The sequence below is a fragment of the Hyla sarda genome, chromosome 1 (assembly GCF_029499605.1).
Source record: "Hyla sarda isolate aHylSar1 chromosome 1, aHylSar1.hap1, whole genome shotgun sequence".
Lineage (NCBI taxonomy): Eukaryota > Metazoa > Chordata > Amphibia > Anura > Hylidae > Hyla > Hyla sarda.
The window spans coordinates 437216074-437241225 of record NC_079189.1 but is presented as its reverse complement, the minus strand read 5'-3'; the positions used below and the strand labels follow the sequence as shown (position 1 = coordinate 437241225).

Here is a 25152-nt window from a genome sequence, read left to right as displayed (position 1 = left end):
GTATCCCTCCCCTGAGAAGAATGTCCGACTGGAGGTTCTCCAGGCCCTGCGTGCTCAGCTCGCCACCACTAGGGCAGTAGTGTTGGGTGGGGACTTGAACTGCCCCATTGAGATGGACGGGCGCAGTTCTGGCACATCCGCCAATCTTGACGTGACATCTAAGCTGCTGATCAAGATGGTGACAGAGGCATCCTTGCAGGACGTTGTTGGGTCCATTGGGAACGGCTCTGTAAACTATACGTGGAGCCGCCTCGATGGCTTGCTCCGTTCTCGGATAGACTTCATCTTCACTTCAAGAGCAGTCAGAAAGGTGTCATACTCTATGGTCCCCTGCTTCTTCTCTGACCACAGGGCCATTCGATTTTGGTGGACTCTGGGCCATGGATTCCCACCTGACCCAGGCTCCTGGAAGTTGAATTGTGCCCTGTTGGAGCAGAGGGAGGTCATGGAGGAACATAGGGATGCGTACCTTGTATGGCGTAGTGACAAATGTCTGTTTAACTGCATCAGCGATTGGTGGGAATATGTTAAAGTCGAGTTTCGTTGCTTTGTTCAGGCAAAAGGCAGACAACAGGCGTGTGAGAAGAAGTGGGACTTCAGGAGGCTGCAGCGCAAGCTGCGGTCACTGCAAGACCTGCTCCAGTGCGGCTGGGACGTCAGGGAGGAGCTGGAGGAGACCAAAGAGAGCTTGAAAAGGCACTTTGAGGAGGAATCCAAGCGAATCGTCTTTCGTTCCAAGGTGGAGAACCTGGAGAAGGGTGAGAAGTCTAACTCTTTCTTTTTCAGGAAGCTCCATGCTGGCCACATGCCCCTGACTGAGCTATGAGAGGAGACCGGACACATGAGGAGGGGCAGGGAGGAGGTGATGGGGGTTGTCTTGGACTGGTGTCCCATCTCTCTCCTGAACGTGGACTACAAGGTGCTGGCCAACAGGCTGAAATCTGTCATCGGGCAGATCGTCCATCCTGACCAGACCTGCGGCATTCCTGGTCGCAGGATTGTTGACAGCCTTGCCCTTGTGAGAGACACGGTCTATTACATCCAGGACCGTTGTGCCCGCGCCGCCCTGGTCAGTTTGGATCAGGAGAAGGCGTTTGACCGTGTCTCCCATGCATTCATGGGCAGGGCTTTGTGCGGGCTAGGTCTGGGGAAGATGTTTTGCTCTTTTGTTAACGTCATGTACTTTGATATTTACAGCACGGTGTTGGTGAACGGCTGGAAGACTAACCCCTTTTCTATCCTTTCAGGGGTTACCTGTAGAAAGGGGGGGGGGAGAAAGAGAGACCGTAAGGCGGCACCTGTGCGTTACCCTAGATAGGAGGAGGGGGGATTTCCGGCTCTATAAATTAGCCGCTCACCTTGAGCATATAGGAAATATGCATATCACCCCATATGGGGTTATTAAAGATGGTGTGGATCTGTGCAGCCCAAAGGTCCCAGGTGCAGCTGGATGATGTCCTGTAAAACTGGATACGAATAAGAAAAAAACGACCTTGGCAGCAGGCGTTCAGGATTACAACGGAAGTGGTCACACTCAGGTCATAAAGTGGCAAAGTGCAGCAACTTTATTTGATGTACAGCAATAAAACAATGACTCGTTTCGGGGTGAAACTACCCCTTCATCAGATTGACTGTAGTACATACACAGCATAGAACATGTGGGATTTAAATAGGCATGATAATTGTCAAACAAGATGGAGGATGGTGCAAAGGTGAGAGGTCATCATCCACATAGCAAAATGATTGTACTGTAAAACACTTATAGAAATCCATTATAGGGAATAGGGAGGGAAATACAATGTTCTTGTATACAATGTACATTGTATTTCCCTCCCTCCTGAGCGCCTGCTGCCAAGGTGTTTTTTTCTTATTTGTATCCACTTTCAGGGGTTAGACAAGGCTGTCCTCTTTCACCTCTTCTTTTTGTTTGTGTAATAGAGCTCTTCACTGAGACTATCTGGCAGAATGGAGAGATCAGAGGGATCCCCGCACCAGGACCAGATCGCTACGAGGTCAAGTGCTTGCTCTACATGGACGACGTGATCGTCATCTGCGCTGACCAGCGTTCGGTGACTGCACTTGTCCAGACCAGCGAGGACTTCGGCAAAGCTTCAGGGGCAAAAGTCAACTGTGGGAAGTCGGAAGCCATGCTCTTCGGGGAGTTGCACCTGGCTTCCTCCGCCACCCTTCCCCTTTACTGTTAAACCAGACTTCATTCAAATTCTGGGAGTCTGGTTTGGCAAGGAAGGAGCGGCCCTCAAGTATTGGCAAGACCGACTAGGAAAGATGAACTCTAAGATTGGACTGTGGAGCTCCAGAAAGCTCTTGATTGAGGGCAAAACACTTGTCTTGCGGAGTGAAGTTTTTCCTGTGTTCCAATATACCGCACAGGCCTGTCCTCCCCATTCCACCGTTTGCAAGGACATCACCCGGACATCACCCATCACCCGGATGTTTTGCTTCATCTGGGGCAATATGGACAGAGTCAAGCGGACTGTGATGTATAAGGAGCCCCGCAAGGGTGGGAAGGAAGTACCCAATATCCCCACTCTGCTGAGGGCCTCCGTTTCATGCGTCAGCGTGCAGCAGTCTCTTGTTGAAAAGACTGGCTCAGCGGGCAGGTCCATGTCTCGCTTGTTCCTCATGCCCCTCTGGAGACAGCTGGGCTGGGACAAGTGGGACAGCTCCATCCCTTACAACTGGAACACTCCCTGGTTCTATGGGGATGTTGTCCGGTTCGTGAGGGAACACCAGCTGGAGGGTCTGAAGCCCGACCTGTGGAAGCCAAAGACTATCTACAAGCTAATCCGAGCTAAGGACTTGTTGGAGACTATTCCGGGGCTCCCTGCAGCCACTGCAGAGACTGTATGGACTAATGTGGCCTCAAAGCGGCTTACCAATGGACATAAGGACTGGTCGTGGATGGCCATCAAGGAAGGGTTGTCTCTCAGGTCATTCATGCATGCCCGTGACCTGTGCAGAACCCGGTACTGCCCCTGGTGCCCCTACAGGGAGGAAACATTTTTGCACATGTTTTGGCAGCGCCCCTTTGCTCAGGGTCTGTTGGACGCCCTGGAACATGAACTCAGAGACTCTGTACCCAGGAACTGCCTATCGTACCATTCAGTGCTTTACGGTCTGTTCCCTGGGACCCACGACGTGGAGGCTATCCAGGAGGCCTGGCGCCTTATGAACTGTTTTAAGGACGCTGTGTGGCTTGCCAGGAACCGCCTTGTGATCAACAGGGAGAACATGTCCATCAGGGACTGCTGCAGGTACATCAGGAGCCTGCTCAAAGATTATTCCATCTTGGACAGCTCGGCCGTCGATGAAGAAGAGGAGTGAAGACCTCTCTCCTTCCCCCATGTCTCCTTGAAAATACAGCCCAGCAGTTTGGCCCTGTTATCTGCCCCCTCCCTACCCCCACATAGTCACCCACTACCCCACGCCCCCCAGCCCCGCCCCATAGCCCACGCCCCTACCCCGATCACAGATTGTATTGTCTTGGTTTTCGATCTCTTGTGTTTTTCTATTACAGGAATGAGCGGAGTGTTAGAGTAGCATGATGTGCGATGTATAGCTTAGGGAACCTTTGCTGTTTATTGTACCATCATGCTTTGTGTGATTGTAATTTATTGTATGACTGAACGTACAATAAAGCTCTTTCAATAACGGCTCTGCTACAATAGGAGAGTGCTCAAGTGGCCACAGGCTCTCACATGACTAGGCAAATGAATATTCATATGAAGAAGGAGCATTGCATATGAGTGATACCTCATTTCACTTCTTTTCGCCCACACCATAACCTAGTTTCACTTTACGTAATACATTTTCCTGTAATACTGTATGTTATAAAAAGTTGTCCACAGTAAGCTAGTCTTCACTAAAGCCTGTCAGGACAATCCCCTTTACTCCATAAAAAAGGCATTCATGATTAAGCAACTTTATCCAAGTGTAAGAAACATTCACCTTAATGGTAACTGAACAGCTAGATGAGGAGCAATGCTCCAGGCCAGGTTAACATTGTCTTTCCATTGCTTTTCACTAAGGCTGATATACTTAGATCTCCAATTGGCAACACTGTTCTCTCCTGTTTGATCCAGTTCCAACTCAGGAGCAGACAGGGGGTTGTACCATGTTGTCAGACGATCAATCTCAGTGGCCTAGAAAAGTTTAAAAAAAAGAAAAAGAATTTAGTAAGAAATCTATTGAAGGGGTTTTGACACAAAGGAACAGATCATAATGTGCCAGACTTGTATCTTTAAATCGATCCAGAACTCTTTAACATGCATGTGTTTTAGACACTTCATGTGCCTTGGTATACACCAGGGGTATGGCGTAAAGCAGGAGTCTCCAAACTGTGGCCCTACATGGCCATTCTGCATGGCTTTGCAGAATAGAACCTTTGCTTAAAATGTGCCATACTGCACTTAAATTCTAGTGCATAAAATTGGACTAAAGTAAGTCAGGCAAAAGCCATTGTCATTAATTTGGTGATGAATTAAGACTGCTGTTGCATTTACTAGACACATTGAAGTTTAAGTGAAATGTTCCATATTTAATAAAAGAAGCATGCCTCATCTTGGACTGCCCCAAGGACAGATCATGAAGTATATGCCTGCCATGAGCATTACATTTCTACCATTTGCAGCTTCTTCATAAGAAACTAAAGATCACTTTTTAATCTGTATTTATACCAGAAGGGATAAAAGCAAAGTCCGCCTTTTCATGTAGTACTTGTGTAACTGGGTCCCCCGGTTTGTTTTCTTTGTCATTCCTGAGAAGAGACCAAAAAATACAATATAAGAGCTACATTAATAAATACATAGCATGTTATAGTAGAAGGAAGAACAAATGTTATATACTGTATTTATTGGGGTATACCATGCACCAGCCTATAACACGCACCCTCATTTTTCCAAGGAAATCTGGGTAAAAAATATTTTTTTACCCAAATATCCTTGTTAAAATGAGGGTGCCTGTGTGAGTGGGTATACCTCAATAAAACAGTTTCTGGCCCCGCAGAAGCCACTTTAGTTCAATGATTTAAAGCGGGCACTTTAAATTATTGAACTGAGGCAGCTTCTGTAGGGCCATAGTCCTTCCGCCGCCGCCTGATTCCGTCCCCTATCCCCCGTTTTATAGTTACATGTCACTGTCACTGTCCCGCCGCTGCCCGATTCCCTCACCGTCCTCGGGTTGCATGTCCCGCCGATGCCTAATTCCCTTACCGTCCTCGGGTTGCATGTCCCACCGATGCCCGATTCCATCCTGGTGACCGCGCTCTTTATGGTCCTGCAGCGTCCTTATCTGTCACTGTGCGCCGCGCACAAGTGACGTCCTCAACACGACATCACTCGTCAGTCAGTGCGCGACGCTGCAGGACCATAAAAAGCGCGGTCACCAGGATGGAATCGGGCATCGGCGGGACATGCAATTCGAGGACGGTGAGGGAATCGGGCAGCGACAGTGACATGTAACTATAAAACGGGGGATAGGGGACGCCCGCTTTAAATCATTGAACTAAAGTGGCTTCTGCGGGGCCAGAAACAGTCTATCGGCGTATAACATGCAGATAGACTTTAAGCTAAAAATTTTAGTCTAAAAAATGCGTGTTCTATGCCGATAAATACGGTATATAAACAAAAACAGGACCAGTGAAAATGAACAAATAGTATACCAGATTTTTTAGAGATCGTAGACATGCCACTGGATAAGGGGTACGTATTTATCCAGCCCTGAGCAGTCTGTTGCCGAGAGCCCACAGTCACATCCAAATTGCTACGTGCCACATCAGACATTGCAGACAGACTATTCACAGAGGGATCCAGATTATCTGTAGGTAAATAGGAACCACAGCAAGAGACTGGAGTCAATATCTAGAGAATGTAGATGGATACTAGTACAGTTTAGAATTATCTAGATTGTGTAAAGATGCATTGGATGATGGGATCATTAACTAAAAAGAATCCAAATTTATACTGAGCACCCCTGAGCATTTGCCCATATTTTATTGTTTACCTAAAACCCACAAAGATTTTTTTTCATCCCCCCCAGTAGACCTATAGTCTCCGGTATCGGTTCACTAACATCAAATTTATCACAATATGTTGGTTGTTTCCTACAACCATTTGTACATCAAACTAAATATTATTTAAAAGACACAACACAAATCATCGGTATCCTAGAACAGTTCACATGGACAACAGAATTTCTATTAGCCACTCTGGATGTAAGCTCTTTATATACCATCATTGATTACCAGCTAGGCATTGCAGCAGTCAGGAGATTTTTGGAGAAAGGAAACATTAAACATATACAAGTCCCCTATATGACATCAGCCATCCAATTCATACTTACACATAATTATTTTTATTTTGAGGGCCATTATTATTTACAGCAAACCAGAACAGCAACAGGCCCCAGGTTTGCGCCGAGTTACGCCAATTTATAGTGACGTGGGAGGAAGACAACATCAATCCCATACTCTGCGCATCCCTGGTGCTCTGGAAACTATATAGAGACAATATTTTAATTTGGAGTGGTGCTCAGTGTGACTTGGAAGATTTTATAGCTGGTTTGAATTTAAACACGTACAATCTTAAATTTACTTCTACTATCAGTAAAGAAAAAATTGAGTTCTTGGATTAAGAGGTTTTTCCTTCATCCACCCAATTACAGTGAAAAACATTTGTCAAACCAACTCTAAAGAATAGTTTCATAAAATTTGACAGTTGTCGTTTACAGAGATGGTTGATGAATGTCCCTAAAAGTACAATATAGGCGTTTAAAATGCAACTGTACCTCAGACACTCAATTTGAGATAGAAAAAAACTCATTTCACAATTTTTGGAGAAGCAGTATGCCTCACTGGTTTTGGAGAATGTATTAGAGCAGATTAACAAATTGGACAGAGATAAATTTTTTTGAAGTGCGACACGAGAAGCAAGGAACATTAGAACGACAACCAAAAATAGTACTACCATTTAACAAGGAATACAGGAAAGTAGAACAAATCATTCAAAAATATTGGCACTTGGCCCAGCAGGACAAAACTATTGGGGGAACATTACCATCAAAATTCCCAATAATATATACAAAAGCCCCTAATTTAGGGATTACAGTAGCTCCATCAGTGAAACATCCAGTTATACAGAATACTTTACAGACCTGGTTAACAACCAACCTTTTTTTTTCCATTATGGCATCTGTCCTAATTGTCGAATAACAAACGGACATAAAAAGACATTAGAAGTCCACTCCACAGTGAACTCCTTTAAATTGAAAATTTCCAATCTAAATACATGTAATACAAAGTGGGTGATTTACCTTCTGCAGTGTGACTGCAAAAAGCAGTACATTGGCAGAACTAAACGACCTCTGAAAATCAGGATTTCGGAACATATACAGAATATCAGAAAAGGTTGTCCCAAACATCCTCTGTCCAACCATTTCACATTACATCACTACAGGGATCCCTCTGGATTGTTTTTTTGTGGGAATTCAAAAAGTTAAAAAAGATTGGCGTGGGGGAAGCTTTATGGCAAAGATGTCAAGGGCGGAAAGTCAGAAGATATAAGTGTTTAAAGGTTTAGAACCGAGGGGTCATTTTGGTGCATGTAGTTAGGATTTTCTTAAAGTAGTAAAATAAAATAAAATCTACATAAACTGGGTATCCTTGTAATGGTATGGACTACAGAATAAAGATAAGGGTCCAGATTTATCAAACTGTGTGAGAGAAAAACTGGAGTTATTTTCCCACAGCAACCAATCACAGCTCAGGTTTCACTTTACCAGAGGCCATTAGCTGAGCTGTGATTGGTTGCTGTGGGAAAATTTCTCCACTTTTTCGCTCACACAGTTTCATAAATCTGGGCCAAAAAAAAAAAAAAAAAAAAGCCCTCATATGGGTCTGTAGGTGTAAAATTGAAAGAGTTCTGATTTATAGAAGGGGTGGAGGAAGAAAACGAAAGCATAAAAATCTAAAATTGGCATGGTCCTTAAATGGGCACTGTCAGATACAAAAACTTTGGATACGTTGTAAATAGAGATGAGCGAACTTACAGTAAATTCGATTCGTCACGAACTTGTCAGCTCGGCGGTTGTTGACTTTTCCTGCATAAATTAGTTCAGCTTTCCGGTGCTCCGGTGGGCTGGAAAAGGTGGATACAATCCTGGGAAAGAGTCTCCTAGGACTGTATCCACCTTTTTCAGCCCACCGGAGCACCGGAAAGCTGAACTAATTTATGCAGGAAAAGTCATCAACTGCCGAGCTGAGAAGTTTGTGATGAATCGAATTTACTGTAAGTTCGCTCATCTCTAGTTGTAAAGCATGCAAAGCCAATAGGTTTTGCAATTGCTTTCATTAGAACATTTTCAGTATTTCATAATAAAAAAGCCAGTCAAACAACTGCCCTCCCTGCCTGCTTGGACACATACTAATCCTGCTGTGTCCATGAGTCATCACCTATGTCATGGACACACTTCCTTGATTGACAGCTGTGAGCGCAGGGCTCACAGCTAGAGGAAAAATCCTCCCACTGTCAGCTTGTGTCCCGCTGCTGTCAGTGAGGACAAGCTGGGAGTTGTAGTTTTGCTAATGCTAGGGGAGATGTGAGCAGACAGCATACTGAGGGAGGGGGCGGAGATGGCACAGTGAGGCCACGCCCCCTTTCCTTTTGAGAGGAATTCAGACTAGTGAGCTAAATTAAAAGTGTAATCAAAAAATAAATAAAGGTGCCAGATAGAGATGAGCGAACTTACAGTAAATTCGATTCATCACAAACTTCTCGGCTCGGCAGTTGATGACTTTTCCTGCATAAATTAGTTCAGCTTTCAGGTGCTCCCGTGGGCTGGAAAAGGTGGATACAGTCCTAGGAGACTCTTTCCTAGGAATGTATCCACCATTTCCAGCCCACCGGAGCACCTGAAGGCTGAACTAATTTACGCAGGATAAGTCATCAACTGCCGAGCAGTTCGTGACAAATTGAATTTACTGTAAGTTCGCTCATCTCTAGTGCTAGACACATAAAAATTAGATGTACATGGTCAGGATTAGGTACTGAGTGATATATTTAAAAAAAAAAAATTTTGTTGGATCTGACAGGTACGCTTTAAGGCCAAAATGGGCTTCGTCCTTACAGGGTTGAAGCATGTGGGCAAATACAGCCTGCTGGGAGGGGCCCACCATTTTTTCTTAGCATCAGCCTCCTAGTGGTAGCAGCCTATACCAAAAGGTATCTGTGTCCCCCAGACGCCCAAGAAAAAAAATAAACTCAACAGTCACAGAGAATCATAAGGAAAACATATGAACATAACTGACAATTCAAATGCATCAATTTGTTCCAGTATATGTGTAATAAATAAATTCATACTGTGAACACGGGATTATCCATGTAAGATCTCACCTGGAGGAACCAGCTGATTGGCTGTAAGGTATTTCTTGTCTGAGAACATGGCTGTCCAAAACCTAATCATAATAGTTATATCTTCCCGGAGCTGCTTCTCCGATTGTGTTGGGAACTTAGGAGGAGAACTATGCAAAGACAAGAATGCAAGATATTCATACCTTCATGCAGGAATACAAATCTTATGCATTCCATTAAAACTCTGCAAGTGCAATTATAAAATCAATAAAATTACCAAAAACTTCAGCAACCAACATTGGGATAAACATTTCATTTATGTTATGTTTACATCCGAATAAAAAGCCAAAAATGCATTTACTACTGTACCTGAAGTAATCGAATGCTGTAGAGTAGATTTTTTCTCTAAGAACATTACGGATGGTGGCATTAGGAACCACATCTGCATGTAACAATGATAGTCCCAGAATCAGCAACCTACAGAAAAGATGGAACATAAATGAGTTAAACAATTTCTCAGTAACAAGATAAGATAAAAATGTGAAAGAGGAGGAGATTTTACTGTCATAGTATAGGGTGCCCTGACCAAACATCTATTTTACAGTTTCTTAGTATGTTCTCCTGTTCCTGAGATAGGAGTGTTTATAGTTTGTCTGAAAATTCAAAGAATAAGTGAGATGGGTGTGTCCTTAATTTTAGGAGTCAATATCAGTAAAAACGGCAAGTGGTTTACTGAGAATTGCTGCAAACACTGGTAAAGCACAGGATTTCTCTTCCAGCCCTGTAGGTTTCTTATCACAAGCAATACAAGGAAGTAAATTCATAATTCAAAGTCAAAGCTTCACTTAAAGGGGTACCCTGGTGGATAACATTTTATTTTCATATCAACTGGCTCCAGAAAGTTAAACAGATCTTTAAATTACTTCTATTAAAAATCTTAATCCTTCCAGTACTTATCAGCTGCTGTATATGCTCCATAGAAAGTTATGTAGTTCTTTTCTGTCTGACCACAATGCTCTCTGCTGACACCTCTGTCCAAGTCAGGAACTGTCCAAAGTAGGAGCAAATCCCCATAGCAAACCTCTCCTGCTCTGGACAGTTCCTGACATACACAGAGGTGTCAGCAGAGAGCACTGTGGTCAGACTGGAAAGAAAAGTTTTGCACCAGAGTACCAGCTTTAACCCCTTAATGACCAAGCCCATTATGACCTTAGGGACCATTTTTTGCACATCTGATCATTGTCAATTTGTTTTTTCGTGACATATTCTACTTTAACACAGTGGTAAATTTTCATCAATACTTGCATCTTTTCTTGGTGAAAAATTGCAAAATTTCATGAAAATTTTTAAAATGTTGCATTTTTATTTTATTTTTGAAGCTCTCTGCTTGTAAGGAAAATAGACATACAAAATACATTATATATTGATTCACATATACAATATGTCTAGTTTATGTTTACATCATAAATTTGACATGTTTTTACTTTTTCAAGACATCAGAAAGCTTCAAAGTTTAGCAGCAATTTTCCAATTTTTCCAAAATTTTCCAAAATCTGAATTTTTCAGGGACCAGTTCAGTTTTGAAGTGGATTTTAAGGGCCTCCATATTAGAAATACCCCATAATGACCCCATTATAGAAACCGCACCCCTCAAAGTATTCAAAATGACATTCAGAAAGTTTGTTAACCCTTTAGGTGTTTCATAGGAATTGCAGCAATGTGAAGGAAAAAATTCAAAATCTTCATTTTTATACTCGCATGTTCTCGTAAACCCATTTTTTTTTTTAAATTTTTGCAAGGGATACAAGGAGAAAAAGCCCCCGAAAATGTGTAACGGAATTTCTCTTGAGTAAGGAAATACCTCATATATGGATGTAAAGTGCTCTGCGTGTGCACTACAAGGCTCAGAAGGAAAGAAGCAACAATGGGATTTTGGAGAGTGAATTTTGCTGAAATGGTTTTTGGAGGCATTTTGGAAGCCCCTATGGTGCCAAAACAGGCTCAGCAGGAAAGAAGCAACAATACTGAAGCAACAATGCTGTTCTGGCACCATAGGGGCTTCCAAAATGCGACATGCCCCCAAAAACCATTACAGCAAAATTCACTCTCCAAAATCCCAATGTCGCTCCTTCCCTTCTGAGCCTGTTCTGGCACCATAGGGGCTTACTATTTTACTGGAAACTACATCTCTCAAGGCACGTTTAAAAGGGGTACAGTGAGCCTTTACACCCCACAGGTGTCTGACGACTTTTTGTTAAATTCGGATGTGTAAATGAAATTTACACCCACTGGAATGCTGTTTTTCCCCCCCAAAATTTACAATTTTTACAAGAGGAGACAATGCCCCCCCAAATATGTAACCCCATTTCTTCTGAGTATAAAAATATACCATGTGTGGATGTAAAGTGCTCTACGGGCGCACTACAGGGCACAGAAGAGAAGGAGCGCCATTGGGCTTTTGGAGAGAGAATTTGGTTGGAATGGAAGTCGTGGGCCATGTGCATTTACAAAGCCCCCATTGTACCAGAACAGTGGACCCTCCCCCCCACATAGTAACATAGTTCATAAGGTTGAAAAAAGACCAGAGTCCATCAAGTTCAACCTATATCCCTAATGAGTACATACTGAGTTGATCCAGAGGAAGGCAAAATACCCTAATACTAGAGGTAAAAATTCCTTCTCGACTCCAAATATGGCTTCAGAATAAATCCCTGGATCAAAACTTCTGTTCCTATAAATCTAGTATACATAACCAGCGATGTTATTATTCTCCAAAAGTGCATCCAGACCCCTTTTGAACTCTTTTACAGAGTTCCCCATGACCACCTCCTCTGGCAGAGAGTTCCATAGTCTCACTGCTCTTACAGTAAAGAACCCCGTCTGTGCTGGTGTAGAAACCTTCTATCCTCTAGACGTAGAGGATGCCCCCTTGTTATAGATACAGTCCTGCATATAAATAGATCATGGGAGAGATCTCTGTACAGTCCCCTGATATATTTATACATAGTTATTAGGTCGCCCCTAAGCCTTCTTTTTTCTAAACTAAATAATCCCAATTCTGATAATCTTTCTGGGTACTGTAGTCCTCCCATTCCCTGTATTACCCTGGTTGCCCGTCTCTGAACCCTCTCCAGCTCCACTATACCTTTCTTGTACACTGGTGCCCAGTACTGTACACAGTATTCTATGTGTATTCTGACTAGTGATTTGCACAGTGGTAGAAATATTTCCTTGTCGTGGGCATCTATGCCCCTATTGTCGCACCCCATGATTTTATTTGCCTTGGCAGCAGCTGCCCGACACTAGTCACTACAGCTAAATTTACAATTAACTAAGACTCCCAAGTCCTTTTCCACGTCAGTCGTCCCAAGTGTTCTCCCATTTGATACATAATCCCAGTCCGGATTTTTCCTCCCCATGTGCATTACCTTACATTTATTAGTGTTGAACCTCATCTGCCACTTCCCAGCCCAAACCTCCAACCTATCAAGATCCATTTGTAACAATGCACTGTCCTCTATAGTGTTTACCGCTTTACAGAGTTTAGTATCATCTGCAAAGATGGCTACTTTACTATTCAACCCCTCTACAAAGTCATTAATGAATATATTAAATAGAACAGGACCCAAGACTGCCCCTGTGGTACCCCACTAGTCAAAGTCACCCAATCAGAATAAGTACCATTAATAACCACCCTATGTTTCCTATCACTGAGCCAGTTACTTACCCACTTCCACTTCCAGTGAAAAAAAAAATAATTCAATTTCATGTCCAACTTTAACAAAAATTGGTCAAACACCTGTGGGTTGTTTAGGATCATTATACCCCTTGTTATGTTCCGTGAGGGGTGTAGTTTCCAAAATGGGTTCACATGTGGGTTTTCTTCTTTTTTTTGTGTTTATGTCAGAACTTCTGTAACCAGCAGCCACCCCTGTGCAAATCACCTCAAATGTACATGGTGCTCTCACTCCTGAGCCTTGTTGTACGCTCGCAGAGCATTTCTATACTAAGGAGAAATGGGGTTACAAATTTTGGGGGTCTTTTTTTTCCTTTTACCTCTTGTGAAAATAAAAAGTATGGGGCAACACCAGCATGTTAGTGTAAAAAGTAATTTTTTTTTTTACAATATGATGCTGGTGTAGACCCCAACTTTACCTTTTCATAAGGGTTAAAAGGAGAAAAAGCCCCCCAAAATGTGTTAGGCAATTTCTCCAGAGTACAGAAATACCCCAAATGTGGCCCTAAACTGTTGCCTTGAAATACAACAGGGCTCCCAAGTGAGAGAGCACCATGCGCATTTGAGGCCTAAATTAGGAATGTGCATAAGGACGGACCCAGATGCAAGCATTACACTTCCACTACACAAAAATACCCTACGGTAGTGTTTCCTAAACAGGGTGCCTCCAGCTGTTGCAAAACTCCCAGCATGCCTGGACAGTCAATGGCTGTCCAGCAATACTGGGAGTTGTTGTTTTGCAACAGATTGAGGGTCCGTTTTGGAAACAGTGCCGTTCGAGATATTTTTCATTTTTATTTGGGGGTGCAACTGTGTAGGAGTATAGTATGTAGTGTTTCACTTTTTATTTTCTATAGTGTAGTGTAGTGTTTTTAGGGTACATTCACATGGCGGGGGTTCACAGCAACTTTCCTGCTGGGAGTTTGAGCTGCAGCGGAAAGTTTGCTGCATCACAAACTTGCAGCGAGAAACTCACTGTAAACCCCCACCAGTGTGACTGTATGGGGGGGGGGGGGGGGGCAAACCTCAAGCTGTTGCGAAACTACAAATGTGCCTCCAGTTGTTGCATGACTACAACCATCAGCATGCACAAACTACCAAAGGGCATGCTGGGAGTTGTAGTTGTGTATTCTGCTGTTGCATAACAACTCCCAGCAAGCCCTTTTGGGCACAGCCTTACTCCTGCTGCTCCTGGATCCTACTGCCTGCCAACATCACTTGTCCTGGGGCTCCAATCCCTCCACAGATGCCGGAGATCGGCGGGCCTAGGTGCCATATCCCCCTTTGGATAGGTTGTAATATGTCTAGGGGCGGAGTACCCCTTTAAGCAACTTCACAGAGCAGTGTAAAAAGGAAGTTTTAATGATATTATAGGTTTTTTTATTTTTAAATTGTTTTTGCATAGTTTTATACTCCTTTTAAGAAACAGTAGAGATTTTCCATAATCTAGGTCATTGTTTCCCAACGAGGGTGTCTCCAGCTGTTGAAAACTTACAACTCCCAGATTTCCAGCACAGCCAATAGCTGTCCGAGCATGCTGATGTTGTAGTTTTGCAACAACTGGAGGCACTATGGTTGGGAAACACTGATCTAGGTATTTTTATTAAGGATTTTGAAAAAGAGAGACACTTACTTAAAGCGGGGGCCAATAGCTGCAACGTGTCTGTTAATATTTCCTTTTGCCCCTCCAATATTTAAGGAGAGGGATCGCTGCAGGAGACTGGAGAATATCTCCACCTGGTCAGAGCTGCAGTACTTAGCAATTTCAAACCTCTGCATCAGAAACTAGAAAAGGAAAAAGAAAATTTATCTAAAAATAGTTGTGCCATCTTGAAAAGTTATCCTCTATACACAGAAAAGAAGATAGCTGATTGCCTGTCTCCCGAGAGAATGCTGCTGGGGGGGGGGGGGGGGGGGGTTGGGGGGGGGTTGCGGGGAGGGGGTCTGAGGAGTGGCGCTTTGTGGAGTCTTGAAAACAGTACAGTGGACAACAGTACTTTGAATGCTTAACCACCATTCCATTTAAAATGCTCCACTGTGTGGTGAGGAAAAAGGAGGAGCTCAGGACGCAAGTTCTCATGATTGGTGGAGATCGTACAATTAGCACCTATCTTGTGGGTAAAGTGTATATAAACATATTCCTCCCAGAAGTATGCTAAAGGCCAGTCTTGGGGACCTATAAATACATATGATGCATAAACTATAAGTTTTCCTGGTGCATACACTGAAAATACACTGCAGTTTGTGAATACTCTCTAACAGACAGCAGACAAATTACAACTCACATCAATCCATATGTAATGGGGATTCACTTCTGGAGGACATGGATGAGGTTGGCTTTGCTCTGAGGCAGCCAAGGGATCTGCTTCCTTCTGCTCAGGTGAGAAGAGTCCAATCCTCTGCTCTACTGTCATTTGCCAAGCACCAGACATCTCTCGCATGAACTGTGAAGATGCACGATGAGTTTAGACGCATCACACTGACCAGAATTACACCAGAACTTTTACAACAATGGTTGGTCACAATAATCTAGTCCTTACCGGAACTTCAATCCCATTCTTAGCTGCTAAAAGCCATTCCCAGCAGGCAATGGCTGTTTCCATTCCATGGTCAGTAAACATACGAAGTGGGGCCCAACACATGTGGTGTAGAAGCTGCGCATCACATTCTGTAACAGACATCATTGTTACTTGTCAGATTAAGAACAATACATATTTACCTCTTGCTTCTTGTGGAGCTAAACGTGGAGCTCTTACCTTTGCTGCTGATAAGCATGGCTGTGAGCTTGAACATGACTTGGGTGTATGCCTCTGGCTGACTGGATTCCAATGCATTATTCAGATGTCTCAGCATGAACTTGTTCAGATCAGAGGTCCGACCAGTGTCTCGGGAGAACTCAAACATGCCAGCAACCTGCCAAAAGAACCCAAGAACAGCCTGATATTTCTGTTAAGGCAAGAGTCAACTCTGCAGGCCACAACTAGGGCTAGATTTACTTATTGACACAGTAGGCCTGTGCCTATAGGCAGATGTGGGAGAAGGACAGATGAATAGAAGCTTCATGTGTGAAGACACTGAATAGTAAATTGTGTAATTCACTCAAAAGGGAAGGGGAGAACACTTAGGGGGGACAAAAAGAAGGATCCACGATACTGGATATTGTGGAAGTGATCCACTCAGTTGATATACATGACTAGGTTTGGAATGCAGTCTAAGGCACCAGACAATGTGTGCCTACAAGCTCATGAAAGGTAAAACTGGTAGGCCAGGAATAATTGGTATTCCTGAAAAAATAAATATTTTTTCAATTAACTGGTGCAAGAAAGTTAATTTAATGTAGTTAAAAAACAATACAAATTCTTCTAGGGCATAAAGCAGCTAAGTACTTGAAAGGTCGAATTTTTTTATTTTTTTTATTTTTTTACGGATTAGTGGAAGATATAGTGTTGCAGATGCTGTGTTAGGAGAATTGACATTCTAGCAAGGAAGAACGAAATCCAGGGTCCATAAAGCAGTCAGCTCAGGGGAGACACAAATACACACAGCTATTGTGGTAGCCATGACAGAGGGATACTCTTTAAGGCAGGGGTCTCAAACTCCTGGCCCGCTTAAAGAAATTTTGCGGCCCGGGTGCCTGGCAGGTGATTTCTTCAGGCATTTAGCCCTGCTTATGGCAAGCAGCGCTAAATGCCGGAAGACTTCACACACGTCGGCACACACTGCTACTGTACCTATATCTGTCTGTTGCAGCCTATAACGAGCCTTCCTGGAGGGATGCGTGCAATTGGTGACATCATTGCATTTGCAGTGCAGGACGCCGGGACGCTGACGTCCTGCGCGGCGCATGTGATGACGTCAACTGACGCGCACATCCCTACAAAGAAGGCTTGTTTTAGGCTGCAGCAAGGAGATGTAAGTACTGTAGCTGTGAAACTTAACTTAACTTGCCTAATTACTTGCCTAATAAGGGAGGACCTGCTTATCGCCAGAAGCTAACCTATCTTCTTAGGGGCATAATTGTTTAAATAGGAGCCCTACCTGCCGGGGGTAATATCTATCTGGGCGCCTGTACACCTATTGGGAACCCTTACCTGATCATCATCAGGTAGGGCTCCCGAGTAGGTAGACAGGCCCCCAGGAAGATATTACCACCATCAGTGATGGGGATCATATCTATCTGGGGCCTCTATACCTACTTGGGAGCCCTACCTGATGAGGGTCATATTTATTTGGGGGCCTGTACTGGGGAGGCCTACCAGGTGGGGATCATATCTATATGGGGGCCTATGTACCTACTGGGGGGGACCTACCAGATGGGGGTCATATCTATATAGGGGCCTGTGTACCTACTGGTGTACCTACTGGGGAGCCCTACCTGATGGGGGTCATATCTATCTGGGGGCATGATGGGGGCATTATATATGAGGGGCGCATGATGGGGGCACTATATGTGAGGGGCACATGCCGTCGGCAATCTCCGTCTCTGCCATAGCGCTGTATTAAGGGGGTGTATCGGCCGCCGCTTCGTGCGGTGGTCAACACGCCCCCTTCCTGCGGGCTGCTGGGGCCCCGTACAGAACATATGAAGCAATATGGATGCTGCAGACAACATGGTGGATTTATCAAAAAATTATCTAACATACTGATTTTTATATAATGTAGAAAATAACATTATATGTATATTTGTAATATACATTGGTTAACAAAATGTGTATGAGGACAAGCAGGGCTCTGTGCACTGAGGACAAGCCAGAGCTCTGCGCACTGAGGACAAGCCAGAGCTCTGCGCACTGAGGACAAGCCAGAGCTCTGCGCACTGAGGACAAGCCAGAGCTCTGCGCACTGAGGACAAGCCAGAGCTCTGCGCACTGAGGACAAGCCAGAGCTCTGCGCACTGAGGACAAGCCAGAGCACTGCGCACTGAGGACAAGCCAGAGCACTGCGCACTGAGGACAAGCCAGAGCTCTGCGCACTGAGGACAAGCCAGAGCACTGCGCACTGAGGACAAGCCAGAGCACTGCACACTGAGGACAAGCCAGAGCTCTGCGCACTGAGGACAAGCAGGGCTCTGCGCACTGAGGACAAGCAGGGCTCTGTACACTGAGGACAAGCAGGGCTCTGCGCACTGAGGACAAGCAGGGCTCTATGCAGTGAGGCTCTATGACACGCTCCCGGCTCACCCATCAGGATGACTGACAAGCCAGGAGCCTGCAAAGAGCACTGCTTGTCCTGTCCACACTTCCTGTATTTAGACTCCTTATAGAGACACACAGGCAAAAGCTGCATGGACAGCAGTTTATCACCCAAAAATAAACTCATTTTTTAACCAATGTATACATATAATTGTATTATCTACATTATATAAAAATCATTTTTGGCCAATGACAGGTACACTTTAAAAAATATGTTTAACATAATAACTAGGGATGAGCGAATCGAATCTGACGAATCCGAATTAGTTAGGAATTTCAGGAAAAATTTTATACGAAACGAATGCGAATATCGCCACGATTCGATCACGCGAATCGCTTCATTAAACTCCATTTAGTGTGATCCAGGCTCCATGGCATTTAAAATGGCGGATCCACATGTGAGAACATGGGGCAAGGAAGGCGGGTAGGCGGGATGACCCTTAATCACATGCAGCCTATCAGCAGTCAGCCACCCCTGTGATGTCAGAGCCCTATATATTCGGCAGCCATCTTGCTGAAAATCACTGCAGCCTTTTATTGCAGAGACAGAGAGACAGAGAGAGACAGCAGTGTGTGTTGCACAGAAAAGCATTTTTACAGCAGCGATTCACCTCCCAGTCACATCAGCGTTCTGTTGCAGAGAGGACAGAGCAGTGTGTTGCACAGAAAAGCTTTTACAGCAGCGATTCACCAAAAGCCCAAATTCAGCCTAGAATCACGTATTGGGAATGGAGTGAGATTGAGAGAGAAAGTTCAATTTCAGGTGTAGTACAAAGCGACTGTATGCTGCAGCACTGGTGGGTACAACAACTGAATAGCTAATAGTAGCCAGCCAGTTAGGGTGAGCAGAGCACTAAAAGCATATTGTCCTCTATTAAGTGTAACCTGTGCGTATATCTAAGTGGTGTACCATTTTGTTCCTGTTAAAGTTGTAAGGGCCTAGATACTGTGAAAGGCCAGGCAAAAGTACACACCTGCTGGTGTTGTAGAAAAATACTGTTTTAAGCGTAATGGAGTGTATTGTACTCCCCTCATATACGCACTAAGTATGTCAGGCAGAGAAGTGCCAAGACGTGCACAGAGGAGTGGCAGAGGCCTAAATTCATCAGGCAGATGTCGCAGCAGACTAGGGGTGAGTGGCAGCAGGAGTCACAGCGAGAGGCCTGAGCTCCCGGTATCAGCTAGCGGTTGTGTCTCGACCAGCAACCCATCTGCAGTCATCGATTTGTTAACACGGTAATCCACTTCATCACAAGTGATATCTGACACCCCCAGTTAACAGTCGGTGGGTTCCTCAGACCCAACCCTCAGTTGGCATGGCCCGGGAGCAGTCCCTGTCCTCCCATAGCCTCTGTCCTATGCGGTTCCCTCCCCCACAGAAGTATCTTATGCTGTGGGTTCAGCTCCACTAATTAGTGAGGACGACATACTAGAGGATAGTCAGCAGCTACAGCCCAGCCAAGAAGTGGAGGAGACATCCACCGCGTCCTCCACTAGGCGGGAGAGTAGTGATGAGGAGAGTGGTGTGGAAGGTGGTGTTGCGAACGTTCAGGCTCCTGAAGCAGACACTTTTGAGGAACCTGAGAAGGACATCAGTGACGTGCAGACACAACTCTATGATGATGAAGCCCATCGCACTTGGGAGCCGGGTGCAGAAGGGGCTTCATCATCAGGATAAGAGAGTTGCAGGTTGCCCGTGAGACAGCAGCTGAGCCAGCAAGGTGGTAGCATGGTTGGTAGTAAGCATTGTGGCAGAAGTGGAAAGTCTGGAGCCTAACGTGCCGGGGGTAGACCACCTGCATCACGGAAGCCTACCTTCCCGGGAGGTAGGGGAACAGTGGTTCCTGGAGTCGGATGCAGTAGCAGTCAATAAGTGCGGACTGTTGGTGGGAAAATCAGCTACTTGGCGGTGTGGCGGTTTTTCATCGAGCATTCGGAGGATGTTAACCTGGATGTGTCGGCAGAAGGTGAAGCGTGGCCAGATTCCCAATGTTGGCACCACGGCCCTGCGTTAATATATGCAGCATCACCATAAAGCGGCCTGGGAGAGCCGTGGCTCCAATGTGGTGGTCCAGCCTGCTGCATCACCCAGAGGCACACGGCTCCCTGTTCAGCCAGCCAAAATTCCACCACGTCACCCGAAGGGAGCTGTGTGTCATACCCTCCTTCTGTGGCTCCAGATGCTCCTGCTCCTCCTACTTCAAGTCAGTCATTACACCAGCAATCCATCGGCGAAGCCATGTCCATGAGACAACAGTATGCGCCCACTCATCCAACAGCGCAGAAGCTGAATGTGCTCCTGTCCAAGTTGCTGGTGCTGCCATGCACGTGTAAGTACACACGGCCGGTACAGTGAAACTGCGAATGGCTCATTAAATCAGTTATGGTTCCTTTTCAAGTGGTGGACTCTGCACCTTTCAGAGAACTGATGGCTTGTGCCGAGCAGAGGTCGAGAGTCCCAAGCAGTCATTTCTTTGTGAAGAAGGCAGTACCAGCCCTGCACAATTTTGTGGAACAGAAGGTGGGCCAGTCCTTGAGCCTGTCGGTGTGTAGCAAAGTGTATGGCAGCGCCGACATGTGGAGCTGTAACTACGGTCAGGGACAATGCTTGTCCTTTACGGCCTACTTAGTGAACAGCCACAACAGCAACTTTGACAGGTCACGCCGCTTCCGCCTCCACGCTCTCAGGCCGTTGGTCCTGCGACAGTGTGACTCCGCCTCCTCATCCTTCACAGTGTCCTCAGCCTCCACTGAACGGACAAGTCTCAGCGCCCCTCCAGCATACCATGTGTGCAGGGCACGGCGGTGTCACGCTATTCTTCACATGGTTTGCCTTGGTGAACGGAGTCACACAGGGGAGGAACTGCTAAAAGTCATTCATCAAGAAATCGAATCATGGCTTATTCCACGAAAACTGGAAATTGGAACCATGGTGACCAGCAACGGGAAGAACATCTTGTCTGCGCTGCGACAAGGAAGCCTGAGACATGTGCCCTGCATGGAACACGTGTTCAATCTGGTTGTCAAGTGGTTCATGAAGGGTTTCCTCCATCTGCAAGACATCCTAACAATAGGAAGGAAACTTTGCATGCACTTCAGCCACTCGTACACTGCAAAGCACGCCCTCCTTGAGCTGCAGCATCAGAACGGCATCCCCAACATAGTCTGATTTGCGATGTTTCCACGCGTTGGAATTCCAACCTCCATATGTTGGACGGACTATACAAACAGAGAAAAGCCATCACCGATTTCTTGATGATCCAAGCGGATAGGGGGACTCCCCTGTGTAACTCCAATGTCAATTAGTGGCAGCTCATACGCGACACCTGCTGTTTGCTTAGGACCTTTGAAAAAGCCACATTATAAGTCAGTCGCCAGGATTAGGCAATGAACAAAGTCATTCCACTGCTTCATCTACTAAAACATGTGTTGGAAACAATGGTTGGTCAGGGCACTGGAGACATGGTGCCTACATCTCACGGCCACATGAGCCCTGTGGGGGCTGAACTGGAGGAGGAGAGGGAGGGGCACAGTTTAGGTTTCGCGAGATGGGTGATTTTTCTAGTCGTCTGACAGGAGAGGAGGAGCAGGAGCAGCTAGAAGAGCTAGAGGGTTATGAGGAAGGCGAGACAGAGAACCCAGACACGCCGTGGCAGAATGCAGTGGAGATGGAGGCAGGGAGTCTCTCAGAGTCACTTGCACAAATGGCACGATGCATGCTTGCTTGCGTAGTGACCGCCGAATTGTCACCATTCGGCAGCGGGATGACTTTGGCTCTCCACCTTATTGGACCCTCGCTACCGGCACAAAATGGGGGCCTTTTTTACACCCACTGAGAGGGAGGACAAACTGACCTACTACAGAGACATCCTACGTAGTCAGTTGGCTGATGCCTATCTGTGCCCTCATCCATCCTCTCGCAGGTCTGACTCGGGGGGCCCTCTGAGCTCACCTGCCACTGCCATGAGACTGATGAGTAGCTTTCTTCACCCGAGTGAAGCAACTCATCATCAGCAGGTAGACCTGGAGCAGGACCTGAACCAGCAGGTGGTGGCATACCTTGACATGACCATGCCAACACACCTTGAAGATCCGCTGGACTGCTGGGCAGCCAAACTTCATTTGTAGCCGCAACTAGCAGAGTTTGCCCTGGAAAAGCTGTCCTGCCAGGCCGGTAGTGTGCCATCAGAGCGGGTTTTTGGTGCAACAGGGGCCATAGTAACCCCAATGAGAACTCGTCTGTCCACGAAAAATGGAGAGACTGACCTTTGTGAAGATGAATCAGGCATGGATCAGCGAGGATTTCCACCCACCAATGCCTGATGCATCAGAGTAGATTGACCATGGTGCCACACCAACACTTCACAAATATGGATAGTGGTAAACATTTTTAAGGCGCTGCTCCTCAGTTACAGACATTACTGCGCATCAGACCACAAGTAAGTATTGAGGATATGCATTTCATAAAACTTTACTTTTCTTAGGATAAAATAAATGTACCCAAATTTTTTTTAAATCAAACAAGGCCTTGTAAGGCCCTACTCTCGCATTATTAATTCCCTTCTTGACAAGTGTTACGCGCCCTAAAAAGGGCGGCCCCACACAGGAACCTCTCCCTATTTCCCCCTACAAACACTGCCATTTCCCAGGGTTTTTAATTGGAAATAGAGAGTTTCCTGTGTGGGGCCTCCCTTTTAAGGGTGAGTAACACTTGCCAAGAAGGGAATTAATAGGGCAAGAGTAGGGCCTTACAGGGGAAGTTTTTACCCCCAACCTGCTACAATGGACAATACGTTGTTCCCTTCCACCTTTTCGAGAAAAGTGTTACTCGTCTTAAAAAGGGCAGCCCCACACAGGAACCAATCCCTATTTCCACCTAAAAACCCTGGGAAATGGCAGTATTTGTATGTGGAAATAGGGAGAGGTCCCTGTGTGGGGCCGCCCTTTTTAGGGCGAGTAACACTTGCCAAGAAGGAAATTAATAATGTAGGGCCTTACATTTTACTTCCACCGGTTACAATGGACCATACGTTGTTTCCTTCCACCTTTTAGATGTCTTTGCATCACATCAATACTTGGTGGTGTAGGTGGCACATGGTGTTCTTTTCACACCTTTCCTTTGATTAAAAAAATAATAATATTTGGGTCCATATATTTTATATAAAAAATTTTTTTTTTAAAGTTAAGTTTTACATAATGCATATCCTCAATACTTACTTGTGCACACTAACACTTTTACAAAAGAGACCGTTTTCTCTGCCTACCTGCCTCAACTACTATTCTGATCCTGCCACCCGCCTTATGTCAAACATCTGATGCCAAGTTCTCCTTTTTTCACCCACCTTTGTCACCGGGTACTGGTATTGCCACCCACCGCACCACTCTGTCACCAGGTCACTTTCAGGACTCCTGATTCTGCTGCTGCCACCTCCAGGCTGTCTCATTCTGCTACCATATGTTATCCTCATGCTGATGCTAGCTCCAGGCTGTCTCATACTGCTGCCACCTCCAGGCTGTGCCATTCAGCCACTATATGGTCTCCTCATGCTGCCGTCACCTCCACGCTGTGTCATTCAGCCACTATATGGTCTCCCCATGCTTCCACCACCTCCAGGCTGTGTCATTCAGCCACTATATGTTCTCCTCATGCTGCCGCAAACTCCAGGCTGTGTCATTCATCCACTATATGCTACCGCTAACTCCAGACTGTGTCATTCAGCCACTATGTGGTCTCCTCATGCTGCCACCACCTCCACGCTGTGTCATTCAGCCACTATATGGTCTCCTCACACTGATGCCACCCCCAGGCTCTGTCATTGTGCCGCTCTGTGACAGTGATTCTAATAACGCCTCTGATCTGCATGTCATACTGAATAACAGTATTATTTCACTAACCCAGCACACACGTGTTACAGCAAGGCAAAGTGTTCTACACCCCTATTGAGGCTCTCTGTAGGCCAGAAATAGCCGTTTTTAATAACGATTTGCACAACTAAATTCGGACCGAAAATTTTTCGGGGGGAAAATTTGGCAAAATGGCCAAATCAAATTTTTCAAAAATTCGCTCATCTCTAATAACTTAATTTATTAATAGTTACTTTTCTGATGACACATTCCCTTTAAATTGAGGTCATTTACAAATCTATATGAATTTTCTAGCACCTTTTGACCTGAAGTTTTTCTTCTTTCTCTGGAACACTCTTTCCTCTCCCCTGCTCAAAATTTAAATGTACAAATACACCAGACACTCCAGTGCAGGGAGGTTGTAACTTTGCCTAAAGAATAGGATTGCAATTCATGGGAACAGAGGGGAATCCTGACTGGGAACCCCCTTATGTACTTCATGTGTAATTTGTACACTATGGGGGGGGGAAAGTTGCTGAGTTGCCCATAGCAACCAATCAGCTCACTTCTTTCATTTTTTTAAAAGGCCTCTGAAAAATGAAAGAAGCGATCTGATTGGTTGCTATGGGCAACTCAGCAACTTTACCTCTGGACAGGTTTTATGAATCTCAAATCACACACTGTATTTATAAGGTGCTGTGTCTGTAATGAGATTGTAACCAAGGGTCCTTTCTTACAAGTTAGGATTGCCGCAAAGTGTTTGTCTACTTGGATCCAAAGTGATCAGCTGTAATATTTAAGGAAAACACAACAGTAAGTGTTTAAAAGTCCTGCAGCATCCCCCACAGAGGGAATTGGGCATTACTAAGTGCTCCTTCAAATTATGAAGGGGTTATCTGTGTAGAAAGTACAGGACCTCCTAAGAGAGAGACAGACTCTTTGTAAGCAGCCTGTATGAAGGTCAATAGCTGATGTTAGAATTCCCTAATAGGATATAGGATAAGGGGTTGAAGTA

At 45.1% G+C, this 25152-nt stretch overlaps 1 protein-coding gene across 1 annotated transcript in view; it reads right to left on the bottom strand.

Moving 5' to 3' along the window:
* The window catches only part of PI4KA (phosphatidylinositol 4-kinase alpha), a 145449-nt gene that overhangs the window by 28748 nt on the left and 91549 nt on the right, over window positions 1–25152 (bottom strand). Inside the window, exons 31-39 of the mRNA XM_056531869.1 lie at window positions 15858–16014; window positions 15642–15769; window positions 15387–15545; window positions 14735–14886; window positions 9735–9842; window positions 9408–9535; window positions 5681–5836; window positions 4698–4777; window positions 3970–4163 (exon numbers count right to left, since the gene is read on the bottom strand). Of these exons, the coding sequence (XP_056387844.1) occupies window positions 3970–4163; window positions 4698–4777; window positions 5681–5836; window positions 9408–9535; window positions 9735–9842; window positions 14735–14886; window positions 15387–15545; window positions 15642–15769; window positions 15858–16014 (1262 nt within the window). The remainder of the gene's footprint in view (window positions 1–3969; window positions 4164–4697; window positions 4778–5680; window positions 5837–9407; window positions 9536–9734; window positions 9843–14734; window positions 14887–15386; window positions 15546–15641; window positions 15770–15857; window positions 16015–25152) is intronic.